The sequence below is a fragment of the Mangifera indica genome, chromosome 14, assembly GCF_011075055.1.
Source record: "Mangifera indica cultivar Alphonso chromosome 14, CATAS_Mindica_2.1, whole genome shotgun sequence".
In the NCBI taxonomy this organism is placed as follows: Eukaryota; Viridiplantae; Streptophyta; class Magnoliopsida; order Sapindales; family Anacardiaceae; genus Mangifera; species Mangifera indica.
Window position 1 is genome coordinate 4,383,251 of NC_058150.1, and position 20,753 is coordinate 4,404,003.

The window sequence follows — 20,753 nt, forward strand, 5'->3', positions numbered from 1 at the left end:
GCTTTAGCTTTGCGATTTTCACACTACTAAAATCCTAACAAGGATGAACTCTGGAAACTTGCAAGTCATAATCACAAAGTTGATTTAAATTGTTAAATCAGGAATTTTCTTTTTATCTTTTTTTTTTTTAAAATTCGGCGCAAAGATTCCAACGATTTGGCCTTGGTTGTATTTACGTGCGTGCGTACTGGTGGCTACATAATGCTGCTGACCATGGTTTCTTGTTCAAGTGGTTTTGGAATCACTCTTAACATCATGGTCGTCGTCGTCATCTTCCTTTTCAACTTCATCATCTACATTAAGACAGGATTTGCAGAAGGCGACGTGAATTGCTGACTTTTCTGCCTTTGGGTTATTCTCATTTTGGTCATTGAATTTGTGGTAGCGGTAGGCCACCAAGTACTCAGAATTTTTGTTGTAATTAATAAAAAGAAAAAAAAAAACAAGGATTAATAATAATAACGGTAAGAGACTTATTATGATTTTTATTAATAAAATCATATCCTTTAACTTTAAAAAATTCTAAATATTCATTTATCAATTGTTATATTTTCTTAGTTTTAAAAACATATTATTTTTCAGCTTACTTAAAACTCATATTTTTTTGGGTTAAGATTTTTTTTTTTTTTTAACTTATTATATCGCCCTCACCTTTCTTGGGACACTGCTGGCCAAGAACTTCTTCTTCTTCTTATTATTATTATTCCCGTTATAAAGTTTTGTGTTTTGCTGAAATTTGGTATTTCTGTTTGTCAGTATGAGTTTATACAAAATGATTTGTATCTAATAAATTATTATTACATTTATAAGCTCTACGCAAGTTTCTTGAAAAGAGGGTGCACCCCCCAGCTCAATTTCGCAACTGGTTTACTATTTTACTGATTATGTTTCATAAATCGTGCACTCAATGTTCGTAGTTTGAAACTATATATATCTTTATTAACATTTTAATGTTATTATAAATATCCCAAATATAAAAGTATCATAACCCATTATTTAATGAAAATTATTGTGGACAGGACAGGACAACTATCTTCCACCTTTTTTTTTTATTTCAATGAACTTTGTCACCCCCGAAACTTTGAAAACAGCACTTCCCATCTTTTGTATGATTCTGTTCTTGACATTCATTATTTTCTAAATGATATCAATCCTTCTATATATATATATATAACAGACTTATAAATATACCATATAAAAAATTGCCCCTTTCAAAAAAAAAGTCTTTTAAAGTTGGGGGCGGGAAAGTTTGTTGAGACAAAAAATTGGCAACAAATTCATTAGAATAATCCAATATATAATATTTTTTATATATAATTTAAATACATAGATAATATATTATTATATGATAAATATTAATTTATTTTTAATTTAAAATCATTTAAGCAAATCAGCAATATACATAAATTACATATGAAAAATGTACACCACTGTTGTAACTCTGAACCGTTCCTTATCTGACAGGAAATCAAATTCTGAATTTTTTAATAGAGAAATGGGATTTACCAGTTCCACCCATCCCAAGCATGGTTTTACTATAACCCTCCATCACAATTTTTCCACAGCAAATATGAAAACGTGGAAACGAAGATGGACTATCGTATTACATTGTGAACAACAAGCTTGAGCGTAGTCCGATAATTCATATAGCCAATTCTTCTCTGTTCTAATTTATCCATTTTTAGCCAGAAAGAATCAAGATGGAAGATGGAAGCAGGCAAATGTCAAAATCTTCCAATATCCATCAGCCATCAAATATGTATGCACAAGCAATATGATACAGAAAACAATGAAAGACGAAATTTCAATCACCCCTAATATGCGCAGAGTGTGGCGCCACTTCAGAAACACCTCAAACTGGCTTAATGTTACCAAGGGAAATAGGTGTCAAAGGTGGAGATGAAACATCTTCAGCCCTTTCTCCAACTTTTGGAGATTCAAAAGGCTTCGAAACATGTAATGTCATTGCTTTCTCGCTACTTGAGGGTATGGAGAAACTCCGAGGAATAATTAATGGCGGAATAGGAAGAGGGGAAGCTGCACTTGAAACGACTGAAGGACTTTTATTTGTTGCAGTATGCTCTTGATTTCTAGACATCAACGGAGCTGAGTGACCAACCAAACCTTGAGATTTTCCTGGATTGCTGGCTAAGCCACTTGGAGGCCTAGGAAGCTCATGAAGTTCACTTAATCTAGGAGAAGAAACAGGCGGCGGTGAAGCACTTGGGGATCTCCTAGGAGACACTGAAGACTGAGCAACTGGTGAGGAATTAAGTACTGCAGAAACTAGCTGGTAAGGTTCTATAGAGGTAAGCTTTGTTGATGATGTCTTAGAAGTCATTGGACCAGAAAATGCATATCTTTTGCTATTTTTTGTATCAGAAGATTTACCCATCTGCGGAATGGAAAATCCCTCTGCCAAAGGAGGAGGTAGTTTTGCGGAGATGGTATTACTGTTGCTCTCTTTAAGAACTGACTGTGATTTGAATACAGAGAGATCTGACATGTTACCATCACTATGATCTTTGTCTTGCTTCTTCCGTTCCAAGGGGGAAGAATGTGATGGGTTGTGTGTGCGACCAGTAGGGTTAGTTGGCCTTGCAAAGGGAATTGAAGTACTTGGTTTTGATAAGATTGGGACCTTTGCATTGGTAGGAGTGGGCAGCACATATGCACTCGATTTCCTTGCAGGCTGTATTTGTATAAATTTTTCGGACTGATCATTCTTCTTTTCAGGAAATAAGGGGGCTGAGTAGCTTTCCCTGGGCTCCCTGTTTGATGCTGGGTGATTTCCTGGGTTTTTGTCCAAATTTGTCTGCATCAAAATAAAGAAATTATTGTTCATGTTTAAAACATCAAAAGCAACTACTGTGACTTCTATGGTCACAATCAAAGGTGAAACCAAACGTCAAGATTAGTAAAATGCCGTAGTTCTAACACTAAAACAGTACATTTGAAAATCAAGGCCTGAGAAAGTTTCAATCTATATCCAGCTGATACTGAACAAAAATCTGATAACTTTTGTTCATGTGTTACTTTCACTACAGAAACCACATTATTTTAAATTAAGCACATTCAAAATCATCTACAGAAACACATCATTTCTAAATCGAGTACATTCACAATCATCAGTTTCAAACTCAAATGACTAAAAGAGCCCCAGGGGTCTTACCTCAGCATTTTCTACTAATAATGTTTGAGGAAATGAAATTCCAACTTCATCCATCTGCAGGAGAGGCCACCATATCAACCAAACATATACAAGAAACCAGTTACAAAACAAAAAAAATAAAAATAAAATAAATATAAAGTGCAATTAAAGCCCTCTAATTGTTTATCTCTTGTTGTGTAATTTTCACATCACCCACTGCAGTATAACACATACTTGAATAGTGAATTGAAAAACCAACAACCTCACTGATATACGTTATGTTTAATGATTCATGTTTGGAACGTGACATCAAAGATATGGATCAAATATTTTTTTTTTCATTTATGGGCTCCAATTGCCCTGATAGGGCCCCATGTTAATATTTTACATAAGAGTGGGATACAATTCAAGCTGGCATCTTGGATTGGCCTTGTGGGGAATTTTCATTATACCAGTCTTTGTTGTCATGAGATATGTTGTGTGTGGAATATTGTACCAGTTAACCTTACCATTAATTTAACACTGATAATCACAATTAATATATTTTTTGTGAATTATGAATTTGCAACACCAAAGAAAATTAAGATTGGGAGAGTATCCAAATATGGAAAATGAAGTGAAATGAAAACCTGGTTAGATCTCAGATCCCAAATCTAAAACATTTGAATAAGGTAAAGAAGCAATTATCAACTACAATAGCTAGTCCAACTCCAAATTAACCAGGGACAGAGAATCAAGAAGGCAACCAAGTGTCTCAACTAGATTTTCACACATGCTCCCAACCCAACTGACAGATTAGAGAATAAATTCATCATCACTCCATAATTCCATTTCATTAAGTCTAGTGTTTTCTTAGAGAAAAGTCATTTATTACCCACAATTTTCTATAATTGACCTACCAACACAAGACATAGAACATACCAACTGAAGCTTCCAAATTTACTTAGTTACAGGACATCACATCACTATTATCATAAGATTAAGAAAACAAGCCAAGGCTACTGAAGCTTCCAAATTTACTTAGTTACAACCCATCACAACACCATTATCATGCAATTTAAAAAAAAAAAGGCCAAACCTACTAACAATTTCTTCTATTATGAACACAAAATTTCATCAATTAGTTGAGATGTTAGGTCTAATGTCAAAGTACACTAAAGGCACATACATCCAAGCTGCAATTAGACAACATAGAAGTCTACTAGACTACAGCATGGAATGAATCAACCTTAATACTTTAACAGTCCATGACCAGCACGAAAAACAGATTTCCCTTTCCTAAAGAGGAATCAATTATATAGAATACTAATTCTGGAGATTGGCAACAGCATGGAGACAGAAGAATCGCATGATATAAGCATCACTGACGACAAAAGATATTTAAAAAGCAAGTAGAAAAGGGAATTCCTGGTAAATTTAAAGAAAAACATAGCACTTGGTAAAAAACTGATAATTAAGCATTTGTTCTTGAAGATAAATGACTAAAACTGGCATATGACAACATGCTGGAGAGCTTTGGCATAAGATCTGATAGACAAAGTAAATTTTCATTGACGCAGATCATTACCTCCATTAAATTTCTTGATGTGGAAACAACATTGAGACCCTGCTTATTCTGTCTATAGTCAAAACTCAGTTCCCCTGCTTCATTAGAATAATAGCTATCCTCAACATCTTCCCCCTCATCATCTTCAAGTCCAGAAAACTGGTAATCAATATGTTGCCGCTCAGCAACTGATCTAACATGAGTGTCAACTGCCTCGAGTGATTTAAGTCCCTTCCTAAAGAAATGTAACTGCATTTAATGCAAAAATAAAGGAAAAACCAAGAAAGCACATTATGATCCAACTTACAGGAAAGAATGAGAGATGTAGTGTTCTGAAATAGCTAGGAAGATGTAGAAAACCTGAGCTGCATGATGGCGGGCTGCCTGAGTTAGAAGACTACGGTACTGCCCTTCTCTGAGGGACTTCAACCGAAAGATACATAGGGTTGCCTCTTCATCATATTCATCGCTGGCAGTTTGCAATTGCTGTGGAGTAAAACTTTCGCCTTTGCCATTTTTTGACCTTCCTTTTTCTCTTTGCCGTGCCATCATGTATTCATATACACTTCTGTAGTTCAAAAAACAAATTCAGAAGAAATTCACTTTGACCCAAGAAAATAAGTCTAAAGCAAACAAGGGCATACCTTTTTTCGTCGCATTGTCGTTTCATATCCTGCAGCAGCAAACAAAAGAAACTCAATTGAGCATAATTCACACTGCAATGCTTTGATAACGATTAAAAAATAGAATAGTCAATATGAAGGTGATGCAAAATGCTTGAAACACTTCATTGACTACACAACAATATGTTGGTAAATAATATGGTGCCTGAAATGAGAACTATAGTGCAATAAACCTTTAAAACGACAGTGACTGAGTATAGAAGCAGAGTAGAAATATCGTATACTATAATTAAATATATAGAGTCAGCATCAACAAACCTCAACCATGCGAAGTTCATTGAGAAGAGATTCTGATGGGTTTGTAATCGTCAGGATTATATGAGACCTCTGAATTACAAAAAGCAAAAAGTAACTACCAGGTAGGACGCATTCTTCTCTAAAAGGCTGTGAAAATGTTTTATAAAATTTACAGCATAACAATGAACACTCACATAACTATCAACAAGCTTTTGAAGTTCGAACTGCACCTTCCCCAACATTAACAAAATTCTACCTGCATATAACATTTCACAATTAGAGAACAAGCCTTATGATATTAGAACATGTCAGATGGCATGCATAAGTTGGAACAACTTGAAATTTAAACAAATAAAATTACAGGCCTATAGCATTGATGAATTTTCTTAAAATAATATCTAAAAGTGACCAAGCTGAGTGACTTTTGATAAAACTTATGAATTGGCTAAAAGACATTTTCATGTACAAAACTCTTCTCTTCTCTTCTCTCTCTTTTTTTGGGTATCATTTGATTGCAACTGTAGATTCCTAAGTAGCACTATGACGTCAGCCAAAACTTAAAACTAAGGTAACAATAAGATTTTGAAATCATACAAATTAATTACCAATAAAATGGCTTAGTTTTTTTTTCGAACATTAAAAGATTAACTATTTTACAACTGAGTGAGCCAACAAAAATGTCTACTCTGCATCTCACAGCACATGTCCATGCATCTAATATTTGTCTCAACAATTACTAAAGCAATTTCCTACTTGAACAAATTTTGATTTACTTACTGCCTTCTTCATCATCTTGTAATGGGGCTTTCTCCAGTAGACAAGAACCCATTTCGTGCAGCGACTCCGAGAATTCTGAAAGCACAAAAACATCAAATGGATAACTTAAATATAATTATATAAAAACTTAAGAAATTCCACAAATACAGGTTTAAGAAAGGTATTTCAGCAATCATATAACAATCTAATTCAAACAGATATCATATTCTTTTAGCAAAATAAATAAATTACATCTTTTCTCTAACCTTTGCTATATCTCAGCTGAAATAATATATATATTTTACTACAGCTAATACAAATTTTACATGTTGTGGTTCAGCAAGAGAGTCAAATTGCAAAACTGTAGCCACATTTGGCAGAATCAACCAATTAGAATAAACAATTCCTGACAGAATATCTACCAAACAACTATGTGATAAAAGAGAGGAGAAACTAAAATAATTAATCACATCAAAACAGTAAATTTAACATAATAAATCAAAATTAAGCTTAAAATATTTACCATAAGCACTGTTTGCGGTCGCCGCAGCAGCTGAGAGTAAACTATCATAGAAATTTCGCATATCCTGCATCTCCTATGAATTAAAAGCAAACGAAGCATAAAATAAACATTTCACAGAAAACAACACACACAAAAAAAAAAAAGCAAATCACCGGATATAATCTTTCTAAATTCAATTAGATTACACTCATAATATTTGAAATTTGGATATGAGAAATGGTACCTGAGCAGCTTGAAAGAGTTCATCAACCTGAGCGGAAGGCGAAAAGTCAAATTTATCCTTATTATCAGTCTTGTGAAGTGCAAATCTTCGCAATTTATACAGCGAAGACATCATTTCTGGAAAAAAAACCCTAAGTTTAGGAGCCAAGAGATTCGCAGAAGTGGTTTTCTTCTTTTACTTGGATTTTGAATTATATGTTGGAGAAGTTGAAGAAAAGAGAGTACAGTGTTGGGGTCCCAAAAGGACTTTAGACACGGCAGATCAAACCAACGAAAGACAATTTGCTCACCATAATGAATGTCAAAAGGCCATTTGAAATAGGCCAAAAGAATTGTTCAAACCCAAGGTTTGATGTAATCCCAACTTCCACCCTTCAACTTTCAAAAACCCAAACTCCCACCCATAGGCAAATTCCGTTAACAATTCCTGTAAATGAAAGATTGAAATATCATTTTTATCCCTCTATATTGAAAAGACAAATATACCCTTTAATGTAAATTATGAATTAACTAGAGATTGAAATATCATTTTTACCCCTCTATATAGAAAAGACAAATATACCCTTTAGTGTTGTCAAAAGTATTGTTTTTGTCCCTTTACCGTCACCATTAACTGGAGATTTTTAGCCTCACAATACATTCGAACTTACAGAGCATCCTTACTTGGAAAGCGAAAAGGGAGAAACGAGAGAAAATGAATAGACTTTCGCTTGTTTTCTTTATATTGCGTTAAAACAAAATCAAACACGTGTAACCATTTCATTTGTTCTCCACCATATAAATATATATTTTATTCACAGATTTTTTTCAAATATATGTATAATGACAAAAAAATCCTTCATGTGTCATAAATGTATTGGCTAATTTTTCCTAAGCTTATCCATGTCCATTGATTTTTGCCCAAAACATTTCATCCGTTGATTTGAAATCATCTTGGCACACTGCATCCGCGTGAGGTGAATTGCGCTGCCATTTTTAATAAAAATCATCTACCTTTAGCCCATTTTCATGATGCCACATTATCCTTCATTGATTAAATCGTTGCAAATATTGCTTAAATGCATCAAAAACAAAGGTTGCATTTAAAGAGTTGCTATGTGTCAATTGCTTATGTACTGTGTGAAAATTCAAAAGTCTGTCAATATTTAATTTTTGCAGCATTTAACTTTTTTTATTTGTTGAATAAAACAAAAGTTGTTTTAAGCTTAATGCATTGAAATTTACTAAATTACCCTTTTGATTAACAAAAATCGTTAATAGAATTTACTCATGGGTAAAAATTTGAGTTTTTAAAAATTGAAGGGTGAGAGTTGAGATTACATTAAACCGTGGATGGGAACAAGTCTTTCCACCTTTGAAATAAATTTAAAAAAAAAATTAAAGAATCATTGGCCGACATAAATAAATATTATTTTATTTTTAATTTAAAATTATTTAATCATTTAATAATATACCTTAAATACATTTTCATTTATATATTTAAAAAATATTTTTTTTTATTTATTAAATAAAATTAAAGCAGGGTTAAATTGTTTATAAATGTGACGTTGGAGTGATTGCACATGTTTTAAGTCTTATAATATAATAAAATTATACAAATATATTATTAAATATATAAATAAGTATATATATATATATATATATATATATATATTCAAAATTTTGTTTTATTTTTAATTTAAAATTATACAATTATTTAATAATATATTATTATTTGACATAAAATTATACATATCATTTATATACATAATAGTAATCATTATTTATTATATTGAAAGGGTAAATGGAATATTATTTTAAATTGCAAGACAATAAATTGATTTACCAAAAACCCCAACCCAAAATACATATTCAAAAATTTATTTTATCTTTAATTTATAATTATATAATTATTTAATAATATATTACTATAAAATTATATGTATTATTTGTGTATATAATATTAATAATTATTTATTATATTAAAATGGTAAATGGAATATTATTTTAAATCGCAAGAGAATAATCAATTTACCAAAACCCCAGGCTGAATAAAGTACTTCTGTGAAATGAAGACTTACGGGATAAGAAAGAAATAAGATAATTGTGGTCACAGTTGTAATTCTACTACGGAAGGAGTCAAAGTCAAAGATTGCTGACAAGGAAATGAGTAGTTTAGAAACGGAAACTATGTAGTACTTTGACCGTTTTCCCCAACTGTTTTGCCATCTTCATCAATTAAAGCGGAAATCAGAACTCTTTTATTTTCATGGAGGTGATGGAGAGTGGATGAGAAAGACAGACGGGTAGATATTGTTGTTGAGAATTGGACTTTTCGTGGTCAAAAGACGTGTTTCTTAAAACCTAAGGCTCACCTTTCGCCATTCCAAAAGCCGCATTTTCTTCTGTACGCTATCTAGACTGGTTTTTGTGCAGACGTTGTGATTACGTAATATTCCAAAATTAAAAAAAAATAATGCTTACAACTGAGGGGAACGTACAGTACAGTTGATGGAAATAAATACGAAGAGCAAGGATTTGCTTTTACAAATTAATAAGATCAGTCAGTTTCAGAGGGTTGAGATTACAGAGATAATTTTGTTAATCAGTTACTTTTGCGCTGCATCCATCCAGCTGGCCTGTGCATGGCGCTCTTGATTAACCCTTTTCCCGATAATCTTCTTCTCCTCCTTGACTCAGCTCCCGATCCCTGCACCTTTATAAAGGAAACAATAAAAATGTAATGCAAGAATATAATTTTTTAGTATTTTGGTTCTGATCCTGCTGGTTTTAATACGTAAAGTTTATTAATTACCGTTTCTGCCTTGTTGGTCTCTCGTTTTCCATCAGTCATACCTGAGAAAGTTTTCAATAAAAATCAACTTTTTCTTCTTTTATAACTATTGATAACATAATATGATTCATTAGGTATGACAATGGGGAACGGCAGTACTAAATACCCTATTTCGTATTCATATTCCCTTTACAAGAATGATTTCCTATCCTCTACTTATAGCGAAAAAATCTTTTTCTCACCATCTCTTTGTGGGAGACAATTCTTTTCCCATCTTCTAACTATAAGAAAAAATTTTTTTCTCTATCCCCATTTTTATAGGAAAGAATATTTTTTTTAGTATTCTTTAAATACAATATAAATTTATTAAATAATAAAATTAATAAAACTAAAATCAACCTATTATTTCAAATATCACAAATAACCTTAGTATATAAAAAATATAAATACTTTAAAATTATAAACAGTTGTTAATATTAATATGCATAACAAAACATATAAATAAATTTAAAAAATATAAATAATCTAAAACTATAAATATTTGTTAATATTTTAAGTAAATATATTAATATAAAGTGACAGAGATGAGATGGGGCAAACTGGAGAGAGGACATATGTATCCCTATCTCTAGCATGTTGCCAGTTGCGGGAATATTTATAGTTTTTGTCCTTATCCTCTTCCTCATTTTTAATAAGAAATATTCTTCTCGTTAAAGTCAGGATAGATCAAAACCCTTAAATTCGAATTAAAATTATCATTTATATTATTCACTTATCTGTCACATATATAAGTCCACATAAAAAGATATTAATATGAAAACCTTCACCTTCATTGATATCATCCTTTGGCTCTACATAGACACAGTAATCCCTGAAACTTGGCGATCCAGGATAGGCGATATCATCTTCCCTATCAGAAAATGATCCATTTGCTTCTTCCCCTCCACTGTCACCACCACGCTCCTCCGCCGTTGATTTAAATTTCCTGTCGAATCCTCCTAGCTGATCTTTCGGATCACCTGCGGACAAGCTACGGTCGTTGTTGTCCCTACGATCCGGTAATGATTCCTCTTTGCCGCCATATACATGCATTAGCTGCTCCGACGGAAGGGTGGCGTCATACTCGATATTGGAATTCGAAACGTTTCGTTTAGGCTTGCCGTCGAACCCCGGACCAGCCTCTTGAAGATCGAACCTTGAAACGCCACAACCCATGCACAAGGAAGAGAAGAAACCTTGAAACGAGGGTTACGGAATTAGTTTGACAAACAAGAATACAATAAAAAATGGCTTTGCAATTTACAGAAAAAAAAAAATTTACTAATTGTATTGGGCATAAGGAAACAATAATTAGCTTTTAGAAGTTTACCACAAATTTTTAACAGCAGAATTAATGTTATCCATTGAACTTTCCTTCACCCTTTTATTTCTGCTACATATTTGGCATAAGTTAAGATATTGAGCGAACCAATTATAACATTGAAAGAACCCTATATTTATCCCATTTACAGCTTCATGTAAACTGTCAAGATTATTACTATTTTGATTGGGTAATGGTAATATAAACTAACCTTTGTCCAACCTTTTTTAATTATATTTTGATTGATAAATGTAAACAATTTTGCATGGAACTGCATTTTGTATTGGTTTTTGCCTTGAACAATGTTTGGGCTAGCTATTGATCAAAATCAAACCCATTAGTTTTTTTTTTTTTAAATGAAAGAAAATGACCTTTTACCTCTGACCTTTCATTGTGAGGTAGATTAGAAACTTGCAAGTAAACACGTATATATCCATGGGGACTGAGTATGAAATTGATTACTGATTGGCCAAAGTCCTTCAATTTCACGGCCCTTTGCTTCAATGCCATGCACCAGTTCGAAATTCTCTTCAGTTTCCTGTTATTTCTCATACTAATGTACAAAGTCCTCGTTTCGTCACTTGCTGTCTTCAACGACAATACTTCCTGCGAGTCCCTTTCCTTCTTGACTTGTATTTTCTTTTTGTGGGCTTTTGATAGTTTTCGGGTTTATTGGGTTTTCTGTTTTGTTTGTAAAGAGAGGAATATTAGCCATTGGTTTGCTTCGTTCATAAATCGATTATTTGTAGGAATTGAATGAAACTTACAAAAAAAATTTTAGAAAGGGTTCGTTGTTGAGGACCAGAGTGAAGATACTGTTTTTGAGGTCCTTTTTTCTTCCTGAAATTGTAGCTACTTTAACCCTCAATGGTTATCAAGTTTTAAGTTGTGCCTAATGACACTCAGTTGTTGCCAGGTAACTGCATTATATTTCCAAATGAATGGTGGATATTCCACAGCTGAAGCAACTATTATATCGCTCCAATGTAAAACCCTTACAAGTTTTCATTCTTATCATCTAACCAATTGTAATGTTTTGATGTTTGAACAGAGGTAGCAAATCAGCTGGGCTATGGTGACTTGGATGCTCTAGCCACAGAAGACATGACTATGGAGGTGAAGAAAATCACAGTGCAAGGTTTTCAGGGAATGAAACCTGGCAACTTTGTGGTAATCCTTTTCTTTGCTAATATCCACAGGTTTTGAAGGAGATGGAAAAACTGAGTAAAGAAGGTGCTGGTCAGGGCCTTTTTAAACTTAGAAGTTTGCTCCTGTTCCTATCCCCTCAGACTTGAGCAGTATGACAATTACATCTCAAAATTTTGTAATAAAAAAAACACATATTCAAAGAGCAGTATGCCTGTCCTGCATTTCAGACACATTTTACTCTTTATGACCTAATCAAGCCATTTTGTATGACTTATAACTTTTCTGTCATGTTAATAATAGGTAGATCAATTTGTGATGAATTTATAATATTTTAATTATGACATCATCATCACCCAAATGAAGAAACGTTAACGATATGCGAGAATCTATTGATAATACGATTATCATATAATTCAATGTTTTCATCGATTGATATCTCATAAAGATTTAAATACAAAAGTAAAGTCTAATTCAAATTATTTTTAATTTGCATTAGTTGACTTTTATAACAGTGATCAAATAACATTTGATTGAGCGATAACATAATCTTCTTATCGTCACAAATTCAAATGATCGTAGACATCCTTAAGCACGTCTAATAGTGTTCTTAATCTCTAAGAATCAAGTTTAATTTCTATTGGAAATATTTGTGGTGGGTGCGCCTAATTTCCTTTCCATCCAACACTAGTGTCAGAATTCCTACATAGGCTATGGCATGCAGTTGCAGTTTGATTCTATGAGTCACGTGACAATGTATCCACTCTCTCTAAAATTTGGTTTCCGAAATGGGTTATAAACAAAGTCCTACTTATTATATAGTCCCAGTACACCAAACAACTTAGTTGGAAAATAAGGGAAAAAAATTAAAGCTGCCTCTGCCTCTGCCACTGCCACTGCCACTCCCACTACTTGAGCTAAACAACAATCTGTAAAAGCGGTAGCAGTGAATCTTAGAGTTAGAGTGAGTTAAAGAATCAGAAATCAAAAACACAAAATTAGAAAGTGATTGATAACTCCAATATAAAACCAGCCAACCTAGAACTAAGCCATTCCAGGAAACCCAATCAAACCCTACTCATCTCACACCATGATCATCATGTCAATCTCTTCAAACTGTCTCATCCACTCTGCCCCTTCATAATATATTATTCCAGTGCTCTCATTTGGTTTCACATTTGAATCATAGATAGTTTGAATGTAAAAAAAAAAATAATTTTAAACATAAAAAAGATAAAGTTTAAATTTTTTTTAATAATATTTTAAAATTAAACTTTTTTGTACTCTTTCATGCAAGTCTAAATAACAGATATAAATAGCAAAGAAGGGGTATTTGTGTCTATTAATCCTTAACCAATCATATCCCAACAAGTGTTGTGAAAGGTAGAATAGAATCAAAAGCTTAAACCTCATATAAACCTCTCTCAGTCTCCCCATACTTTCATTCTGTTCTGTAATTCCCTGAACTATTATCTGTCCTTCAAAATGGCAGACCCCAACATTTACAAGTTCCTCACCTCCAACGATCCAAGACCCACCAAACGACAAGCCCCCCACCCCCAACAAAACCCACAACCGCCGCTACCTCAGCCTCCAACAACCTCCGCTACCCGCCTCTTTCAATGTCTTTACTGTTCCAGAAAGTTCTACAGCTCCCAAGCTTTGGGTGGCCACCAAAATGCCCACAAGCGTGAGCGAGCTGCTGCACGTAGAAACTTCAACTACCCATCCATCAACACGGAGCTTCCTACTCCCCCACTCACTTTCGGTTCTCGCCGTCCAACCCACCAACTTCCTTCTTGTGAACACCACACTGCACCACCCTTCCCCGTTGATCCGTTCCAGCAAGAATACCAGTACCCGTCCACCTCCGGTCCTCCTCCTCTTGTTACTTATCATGGTTGTGGCTCCGTTACTCCCGATGGTCCGTCTCCCGCACCCGCTGATAATGCGGACAAAGTTAACAAAGTTGATCTCACTCTCCATTTGTGATGCTTTTTGTTCGTTTCTTTTTTCTTGGGTCATTTCATATCAGTTACAGTTGAATAGGGCTTGTGGGTTTTGAGTACTTGATCTGAGAATAAAAGAGAAATGGTGGTTAGCTAGGGTTAAAGGATGCTATATAAAAAGAAAAAATATATATGGATAGAAGATGTCTTGCGTACCGTATCATATATTAAAAATTTGAGTTTTTATATTATATATCAAATACCGTATTATATCATTTTTTAAAATAAAATAATAAAAAATTTTAATTATCATATTATTAATTTAAAAAATATTACAAACATATTTAAAAATTTAAAAATTTTCATATACACTCTTACTATATCATTATTTTCTTTAAAAATATGTATCGATATATATCGATAATATATATCATATCGTATAATACATCTATTATATCGTACTAATTCAATATATCTTATAATACGTATCATTTTCATTTGATATTGTATTGTATTATCAGATATATATCATGTATCATAGGATATTAAAAACTATGAAATATATATGTTTTGTTGAGTTGAAAGCTATAGATATTGAGGCTTCCATATATGATGGTTAAGTTATTAGCGTGTTGATGGATGCTCTTTATCTGAAATCATATTCTGTCATAGGTGTTGGGGAGAAGCATGAGCTAGTGCAGTGCATTAGAAAAAGATAAGAGCAGTTGAGGTAAAAAGTTCCAAAAATGAACCAAAGTTGGTTCACTTTCACATACCAAAGAGTGCTGAATCTGGTAGCTATCCCACATTTTGGTTTACTTGTTGTATTCTACTTATTTTTAGGTTTATTTTCTATCTTTAATCTGAAGATATTAATTGGCAAGGCTGAATCAGTTGTTTGTAATTGGGCCCCCTAAAGTTATAGAAAGTGAAATAGGACCTAAGTTGAAGCTATGAAACCCGTGATAGTCATGGTGATCCACCTTGGGGTGGCAATGGCATTCACACCCGGTTATATTATCAATTTGGAATTTTGTCAAACAGTAGTAATATTATATATATAAATAAATTATACAAACATTTTTTTTTATAATGAAGAATCTCACCTGAATCAAAATACCATTTTTCGGGATCATTACGGAATCAATCATACTATGTAGAAAAAACTTCGAGTTCAATGACTAACCCTACACTAAACCATATTGATATGTGGCAAATGAGACTTAAACTCATATTTTCTTATACATAGAGTCTCCTCTTTCACTATTCAAATTACTTCTAAGAAAATAAATTATATAAATTTATCGAAATAAATTAAAATAATAACATATGGTTAAGTGATTTTAACAATTTAAAATTAAAAAAAAAATTATATTATCCAATCATAAAATAGAATTTTAATTTGTAAAATTTGTTCTCGCGGATAGTTTTATTCTTTCGAGAAATACCGAATTTGCCTAAGTTTGTTAAAAAACAATCCACAGCTGCATGACATGTTCCATTTTCTCATTATCTTTATTTGGAATCCAATAATATTCTGGCATGTGGCCCAATGAGGATTTTACCAATTTAATCAATCATTGATCTGAATTTACAGATAACTATTTCTAAACAACATGAATAAGAAAAGGAAAAAGGGAAAAATCAAAGCTCAAATGTGGGAACTTGAGATGTGAATCCATGAGTGGCCTGGTAAATAAAACGAGCCAAGATATTCCTGTAAGGATCTTTCTCTCTTTTTTCCCTTAGATAAGCAAGGCATTTCTCAACCTCTGACTTCACTTCTAAATACAATTCCTGAGCCTTTTTCTTGTCTCTTAATTCCCTCTTCCTCCCTTCAATAACATAAAATAAAAGTAAATTTCAAGCCAACTTTATTGTTTGATGGGCATAATTTTGTAAAGGGTAGCAAATGAAATGAGCATATCTATATATATATACCTTGTGTTTGAATTGGCTTTCCAAAGTAATAATACAATCTGCCTGGAAATTTTGGTATACAATATGGCGTGTGGACTTGTTGGTTTGCCACCTCGCCTGTTGTATCACTCCTATTTTCACATAGTTTATGAGAGATATTTCTAATCCAGGTAAGTATAGAAATAGGTATACAAATGATATGTCATTATTTAATTGGGTGATTTGAATTAATGATAATATGATTCAAAGGAAAATGAGCTCTGATACTATTATATACCTCAACTTCACTGCCTCGTTTGTCCTTTCTTTGATTCCAGACATAAAAAAGTGGATATTCTTTTGGTCCTCATAATCAAATACTACCTGAAATTAACCACTATGCAATCAATTTCAATGGAAATAAGTAAAGAAGGTGCCATAAATATGAAACAAATAAAAAAAGAATTCACACAGCCATATTTTTCAAGCTTACTTGAGCAAAATCATCTTCCCCAACAGCACCAAATGGTATGATCTTGGCTCCAAATCTAGCTGCCATCCTCACAAATTCAGATGTTTCTGGCCAGAATAACTTGTATTCTTCACCCTGATCAAGCACATCGTTTGGCTTCTCAAGAAAATGAGACTAAATAAAAACAGAATTAACAGAGAGAGTATATGACAGCTGATTAATTAGTACCTTCCGATGAAGAGCTTCCCGCATGCCTCCAGGATACAAAAGGGCATGAGATTTTGAAGCCATAAGTTCGTAAAGATTTTTCCCAGAGACAGGAACAGCACCCATTACTCTGAATATATCAAAAAGTCCTAAATCTGGTAACTTTCCTTCTCTCAACCTGAAGAACAACATTGGATGGGCCACCCCTCGAACTAGAATATTTCTCTCAATGATAAATTGTGGTATCATTGGAGCCAATTCCATTCCCAGTAGCATGTGGTATCCAACCAACAACACTGGCCCTTTTGCAGGAATTCCAGAAAGCCCTTTCACAATTTTCCCATCATCCAAAGTTGACAACATCACAGGGCTAGTAACACTTGTAAACCACCTGCAATAAATTTTTTTTTGAAGGAAATATACAACTTTGAATCCTGAAAAAATAAAAAAACTATGGTTGGTAGCTGTTATTGTCAATGCTAAACAAATGTTACCTGCTCTGTTCATATATTTTATTAAATTCTGCAGCAGTTGGTGGCATGTAATCAGAAACATAGTCAACGTTTCTTCCATGGCGGTAGTAACTAGCAGACTTGATGATGGTTACCAAATCAACATCATCTTCCTGCCACACACGGAAATTTTAAAACAGGAAGACAATATAATGACTCTAAATTATACTGCAGATTCTGATACTAGCAGATAATAAGATCATAAACACGGGTGATTTTACTCAAAAATTAGTCACTAGCGACTGAAATGATAATCTAATTTTATAAAATAATAGCATTCTGTGACGAACTCTTTGAGTGACACAATTTCTGAAAAAAGAGTAGAGATGAAAGGGAGATCATCCTACCAAGAAGAGAAAATGCCCATTATCATCAAAATTACGGATTTGACATTTTGGCAGAGCACGGCGAAGTCTTTGAGCTTCCTCTTTACTTGGAAGTAGCTGATCCCTTCCACTGTATATAAAGGTAAACAAGATGAACTCAACAAAACTTCCCTGAAATGAATTAGCACAAATTCTAGCCAGAAGATAAGATCTGTAGAAGGAAAATACTAATTTGAAAGATGGAAAAAAAAGGTCCTGTTTATGCTGTGTCACAGTCTTTGCATGGGAAAAAATAAGTTACTAATAAAGTGCGAAAGAGTTGGGACCTGCAAAGTATCAGCGTTTGAGCTTTTACAGCGTGGAGACGTGCATTGGCATATGCAGAAGCTGATTTAAGCACCTCTAGCCTCCATAAGAGTGTTTCTTTGGGTAGGATATCAGCCAGAACCTGTGACTTAAATCATCAATTATTTTTTTCACCATCACTGACACCACATAACAAGTTTAATACAATATGAAAGCATACTGGGAGGAAAGAAGACAATGCAACAAGATCCTGTGATAAGTCTTCGATTTTTGGTTGGCGAAAAAGTCTTTTCATCACATTATCCCTTGCCATCTTCATAGGATCACCTAACAAAAATATTCAAATGAGTAATCAATTACAATTTGTTTCTAGTAGAAATTTCAATCGTTTGAATGCTAGCTCACACAGTTACAAGAATTTCTAACTTTGAGGAAGAATTCTAGAAAACTTTTACTTAAAACTCCAAGCATTACTCAAGTACCCAGTTCAGTATTTGCTTCTTAAAGAACTTATGGAGTGAAAATTAATATTGGGAGGAACATGAAAACAAACCTTTCATTAAAATGAGCATACACGACAAGCTGAGAGCCATTTGGCCTGGCATGAGTTCCAGCAAAGGTACTGTGGATTGCAGGACTGAGCTGCCAAAAGATGTACCTGTAGGAAAGACAAATTATTGAACTTGAAAAAGCAAGCAAAGACAAAAGTTTGTCTTCTTAAGCAAAACAAGCCATTTGAACGAATTAACATCTCACCTGGGTTAGCCAAAATTAAGACGAGATCAAGCTCGGGATTACGAGCTGCAACAGCAAGAGCTAGGCAGGCACCAAGAGAATCCCCCACTATATAAATTGGTTTATTTGGTGACCGCAAATTCTCTGACCTTACACTTGTTTCTATCACCTTCACCAATCCTGATTATCATCAACATTATCATTAATATTGAAGAAAAATAAAACTTCCTTAAATTACAAATTAATAAACAAGACCTGTGAATGATGTTCGATCCTTAACTGGAATATGCAAGCACCATACATCAAATATCCTATATATTCATCAACCCACCAAAATTTCTCATGTCACATCAAATAAAAATCAATTAATTCTAAATCCTTATAGATACAGACTCACTTTCCCAGACGCTGATGCTGCCTTATTAGTCCAACTCCCACACCATCGATTCCTGAAAATCATAATCAATTCATAAATTTTATTAATTAATTAATTTTCTTATATATTCTCCTTTCAATACATTGAAAATGGAACAATACTATACATTTATATTTAATATATGTTAATATAAATGTTATTTTATTTTAATTTTAAAATTATTAATTATTTAATAATACATATTAAATATATATTTATATATTTAAAATAATTACGTATAATTTTATAATAATTTTTAAATATATTTATGAATTAGTTTAGAAGCAAAACAAACCAGGTAGGTAGAAGAGGAGAGGAGAATCGGACGTATGTGAGCCGCACTCTACGGGAGTGAACCAGCGAGGTGGACCGCCGTCTGATTTTATCATATCTTTCGCTTCATCAATATAATCTTTCAAATTCTTTCTTTTACGTTCATACTCCTCTAATTCTTCTGCCTTCAGTATCTTCATCGTCTCACCTTCCTCACTACTCTTCTTCTTCTCCTCCTCTACAAAACTCCATCTTCTGGTTTTTGTTCCCAGCGTTGTCGTTCTTGTTGCTTTCTCCGTCGTCCACACAGCTGCTGGCATAAAACATAGACTCCGTTTTGTTGTACCGGAAGCTGACGCAATGTCTCGACGGAATACCGGCGATAAATCGGACGAGAAAATACAAGCTCCGGTGGTCGCCATGGAGAAAATTAAACTCAGTAGTTTCTATCTCTTCATATTTAAAAAATTATAATATTGAACAAGAAGCGAAAATGATGGGGTTACAAGAAAATTTCTGCACACAGAAATGACAAAATGGCGACTGTTGTTTCGGAGGAGAAATCTTCATGATGTATTTGTATGGTTTCAGTGACTTAATTGTTTAATATTATTCCCACAACAATAATTTTCTGGTTTTTTATTTAGAAATAAGTTAATTTATCTAAAAGCTATTTATAATTTCTGTTTTCAATCAAAGAATTTTTTCAGGATTAGTTGAATGCATAAATTCCAAAATATAATAACCAAACTCATAATGATAAATCAAGATTCCAGAAATATGGTATAGATTTAAATTCAAATCTTTTCTTTAAAAATTATATTATTCTATCGAATTTATTAACTACTATGTATTAGTACATATAATGTTATTATAAAAGTATTGTCCACCCCTTTCTTTTTATAACAAGAACCCTATTTGATTTAAATTGTCATTTTTTGGATTTTTTTTATAAAGAATTTTATTTGAATTAAATCATTATTTTTTATATTAAATAAAAAAATTAATAATTTAATTTTAATTTATTATTAAAAAAATTTAAATTTATATTCTCTTATATATAAATTTTTATTTTTAATTTAAATTATTGTTTGGATAAGTATTGCCCACTTTTAAATATAAAGGAAATGGTGAAAACTGCCATGGATTCTTTCGGCTTTAAGATACCTTGATAATAATTTTAATTTATATACGATAACAAGGTTCAACGAAGCAGACATATATTATTGATGAATTTGAAATAAAATGATAATAATATTTAT

General features: G+C 32.9%; 4 protein-coding genes across 6 annotated transcripts; 1 reads left to right on the forward strand and 3 right to left on the reverse strand.

Moving 5' to 3' along the window:
* Positions 1-1,436: 1,436 nt before the first annotated feature.
* Positions 1,437-7,391, reverse strand: LOC123196695 (uncharacterized protein At2g33490-like). 2 transcript variants are annotated; one of them, XM_044610775.1, is made up of 10 exons: positions 7,120-7,391; positions 6,897-6,969; positions 6,395-6,469; positions 5,812-5,873; positions 5,639-5,707; positions 5,342-5,370; positions 5,005-5,265; positions 4,719-4,932; positions 3,173-3,226; positions 1,437-2,815 (listed from the first exon to the last, which is right to left on the reverse strand). In XM_044610775.1, the coding sequence occupies exons 1-10, from the start codon at positions 7,231-7,233 to the stop codon at positions 1,853-1,855; spliced, it is 1,914 nt and encodes a 637-aa protein (XP_044466710.1). In that variant the 5' UTR covers positions 7,234-7,391; the 3' UTR covers positions 1,437-1,852. The 2 variants fall into 2 exon arrangements, with proteins under 2 accessions (XP_044466710.1, XP_044466711.1); XM_044610776.1 differs by having other exon boundaries at positions 4,719-4,946; positions 5,058-5,265; positions 7,120-7,390.
* Positions 7,392-9,528: 2,137 nt separating this feature from the next.
* Positions 9,529-11,176, reverse strand: LOC123197059. Of its 2 annotated transcripts, none has more exons than XM_044611241.1 (3): positions 10,719-11,176; positions 9,913-9,953; positions 9,529-9,807 (listed from the first exon to the last, which is right to left on the reverse strand). In XM_044611241.1, the coding sequence occupies exons 1-3, from the start codon at positions 11,104-11,106 to the stop codon at positions 9,703-9,705; spliced, it is 534 nt and encodes a 177-aa protein (XP_044467176.1). In that variant the 5' UTR covers positions 11,107-11,176; the 3' UTR covers positions 9,529-9,702. The 2 variants fall into 2 exon arrangements, with proteins under 2 accessions (XP_044467176.1, XP_044467175.1); XM_044611240.1 differs by having other exon boundaries at positions 9,529-9,813.
* Positions 11,177-13,685: 2,509 nt separating this feature from the next.
* LOC123197034 (zinc finger protein GIS3-like) lies at positions 13,686-14,562 on the forward strand. The gene has a single exon (XM_044611214.1). It carries the CDS (start codon positions 13,883-13,885, stop codon positions 14,387-14,389), a length of 507 nt encoding a protein of 168 aa, XP_044467149.1. The 5' UTR covers positions 13,686-13,882; the 3' UTR covers positions 14,390-14,562.
* Positions 14,563-15,831: 1,269 nt separating this feature from the next.
* Positions 15,832-20,099, reverse strand: LOC123195850 (acyltransferase-like protein At3g26840, chloroplastic). The gene is made up of 14 exons (XM_044609712.1): positions 19,514-20,099; positions 19,201-19,252; positions 19,059-19,114; positions 18,825-18,983; positions 18,622-18,726; positions 18,289-18,395; positions 18,089-18,210; positions 17,784-17,892; positions 17,419-17,549; positions 16,946-17,315; positions 16,739-16,852; positions 16,544-16,629; positions 16,288-16,397; positions 15,832-16,181 (listed from the first exon to the last, which is right to left on the reverse strand). Exons 1-14 carry the CDS (start codon positions 19,911-19,913, stop codon positions 15,991-15,993), a joined length of 2,112 nt encoding a protein of 703 aa, XP_044465647.1. The 5' UTR covers positions 19,914-20,099; the 3' UTR covers positions 15,832-15,990.
* Positions 20,100-20,753: the final 654 nt, after the last annotated feature.

Coding starts and splice junctions, on each gene's coding strand:
- LOC123196695 (XM_044610775.1), bottom strand. CDS start 7,233: ATGATGTCTTCGCTGTATAAATTGCGAAGATTTGCACTTCACAAGACT. Junction 5,874..6,394: donor ACAAGATGATGAAGAAGGCA/GTAAGTAAATCA, acceptor TGTTATATGCAG/GTAGAATTTTGTTAATGTTG. Junction 2,816..3,172: donor TATTAGTAGAAAATGCTGAG/GTAAGACCCCTG, acceptor ATTTTGATGCAG/ACAAATTTGGACAAAAACCC.
- LOC123197034 (XM_044611214.1), top strand. CDS start 13,883: ATGGCAGACCCCAACATTTACAAGTTCCTCACCTCCAACGATCCAAGA.
- LOC123195850 (XM_044609712.1), bottom strand. CDS start 19,913: ATGGCGACCACCGGAGCTTGTATTTTCTCGTCCGATTTATCGCCGGTA. Junction 18,984..19,058: donor GGATCGAACATCATTCACAG/GTCTTGTTTATT, acceptor GATGATAATCAG/GATTGGTGAAGGTGATAGAA. Junction 18,211..18,288: donor CATTGTCTTCTTTCCTCCCA/GTATGCTTTCAT, acceptor TTTAAGTCACAG/GTTCTGGCTGATATCCTACC.
- LOC123197059 (XM_044611240.1), bottom strand. CDS start 11,106: ATGGGTTGTGGCGTTTCAAGGTTCGATCTTCAAGAGGCTGGTCCGGGG. Junction 9,954..10,718: donor AAAGGATGATATCAATGAAG/GTGAAGGTTTTC, acceptor AAACTTTCTCAG/GTATGACTGATGGAAAACGA. Junction 9,814..9,912: donor AGACCAACAAGGCAGAAACG/GTAATTAATAAA, acceptor TCCTTTATAAAG/GTGCAGGGATCGGGAGCTGA.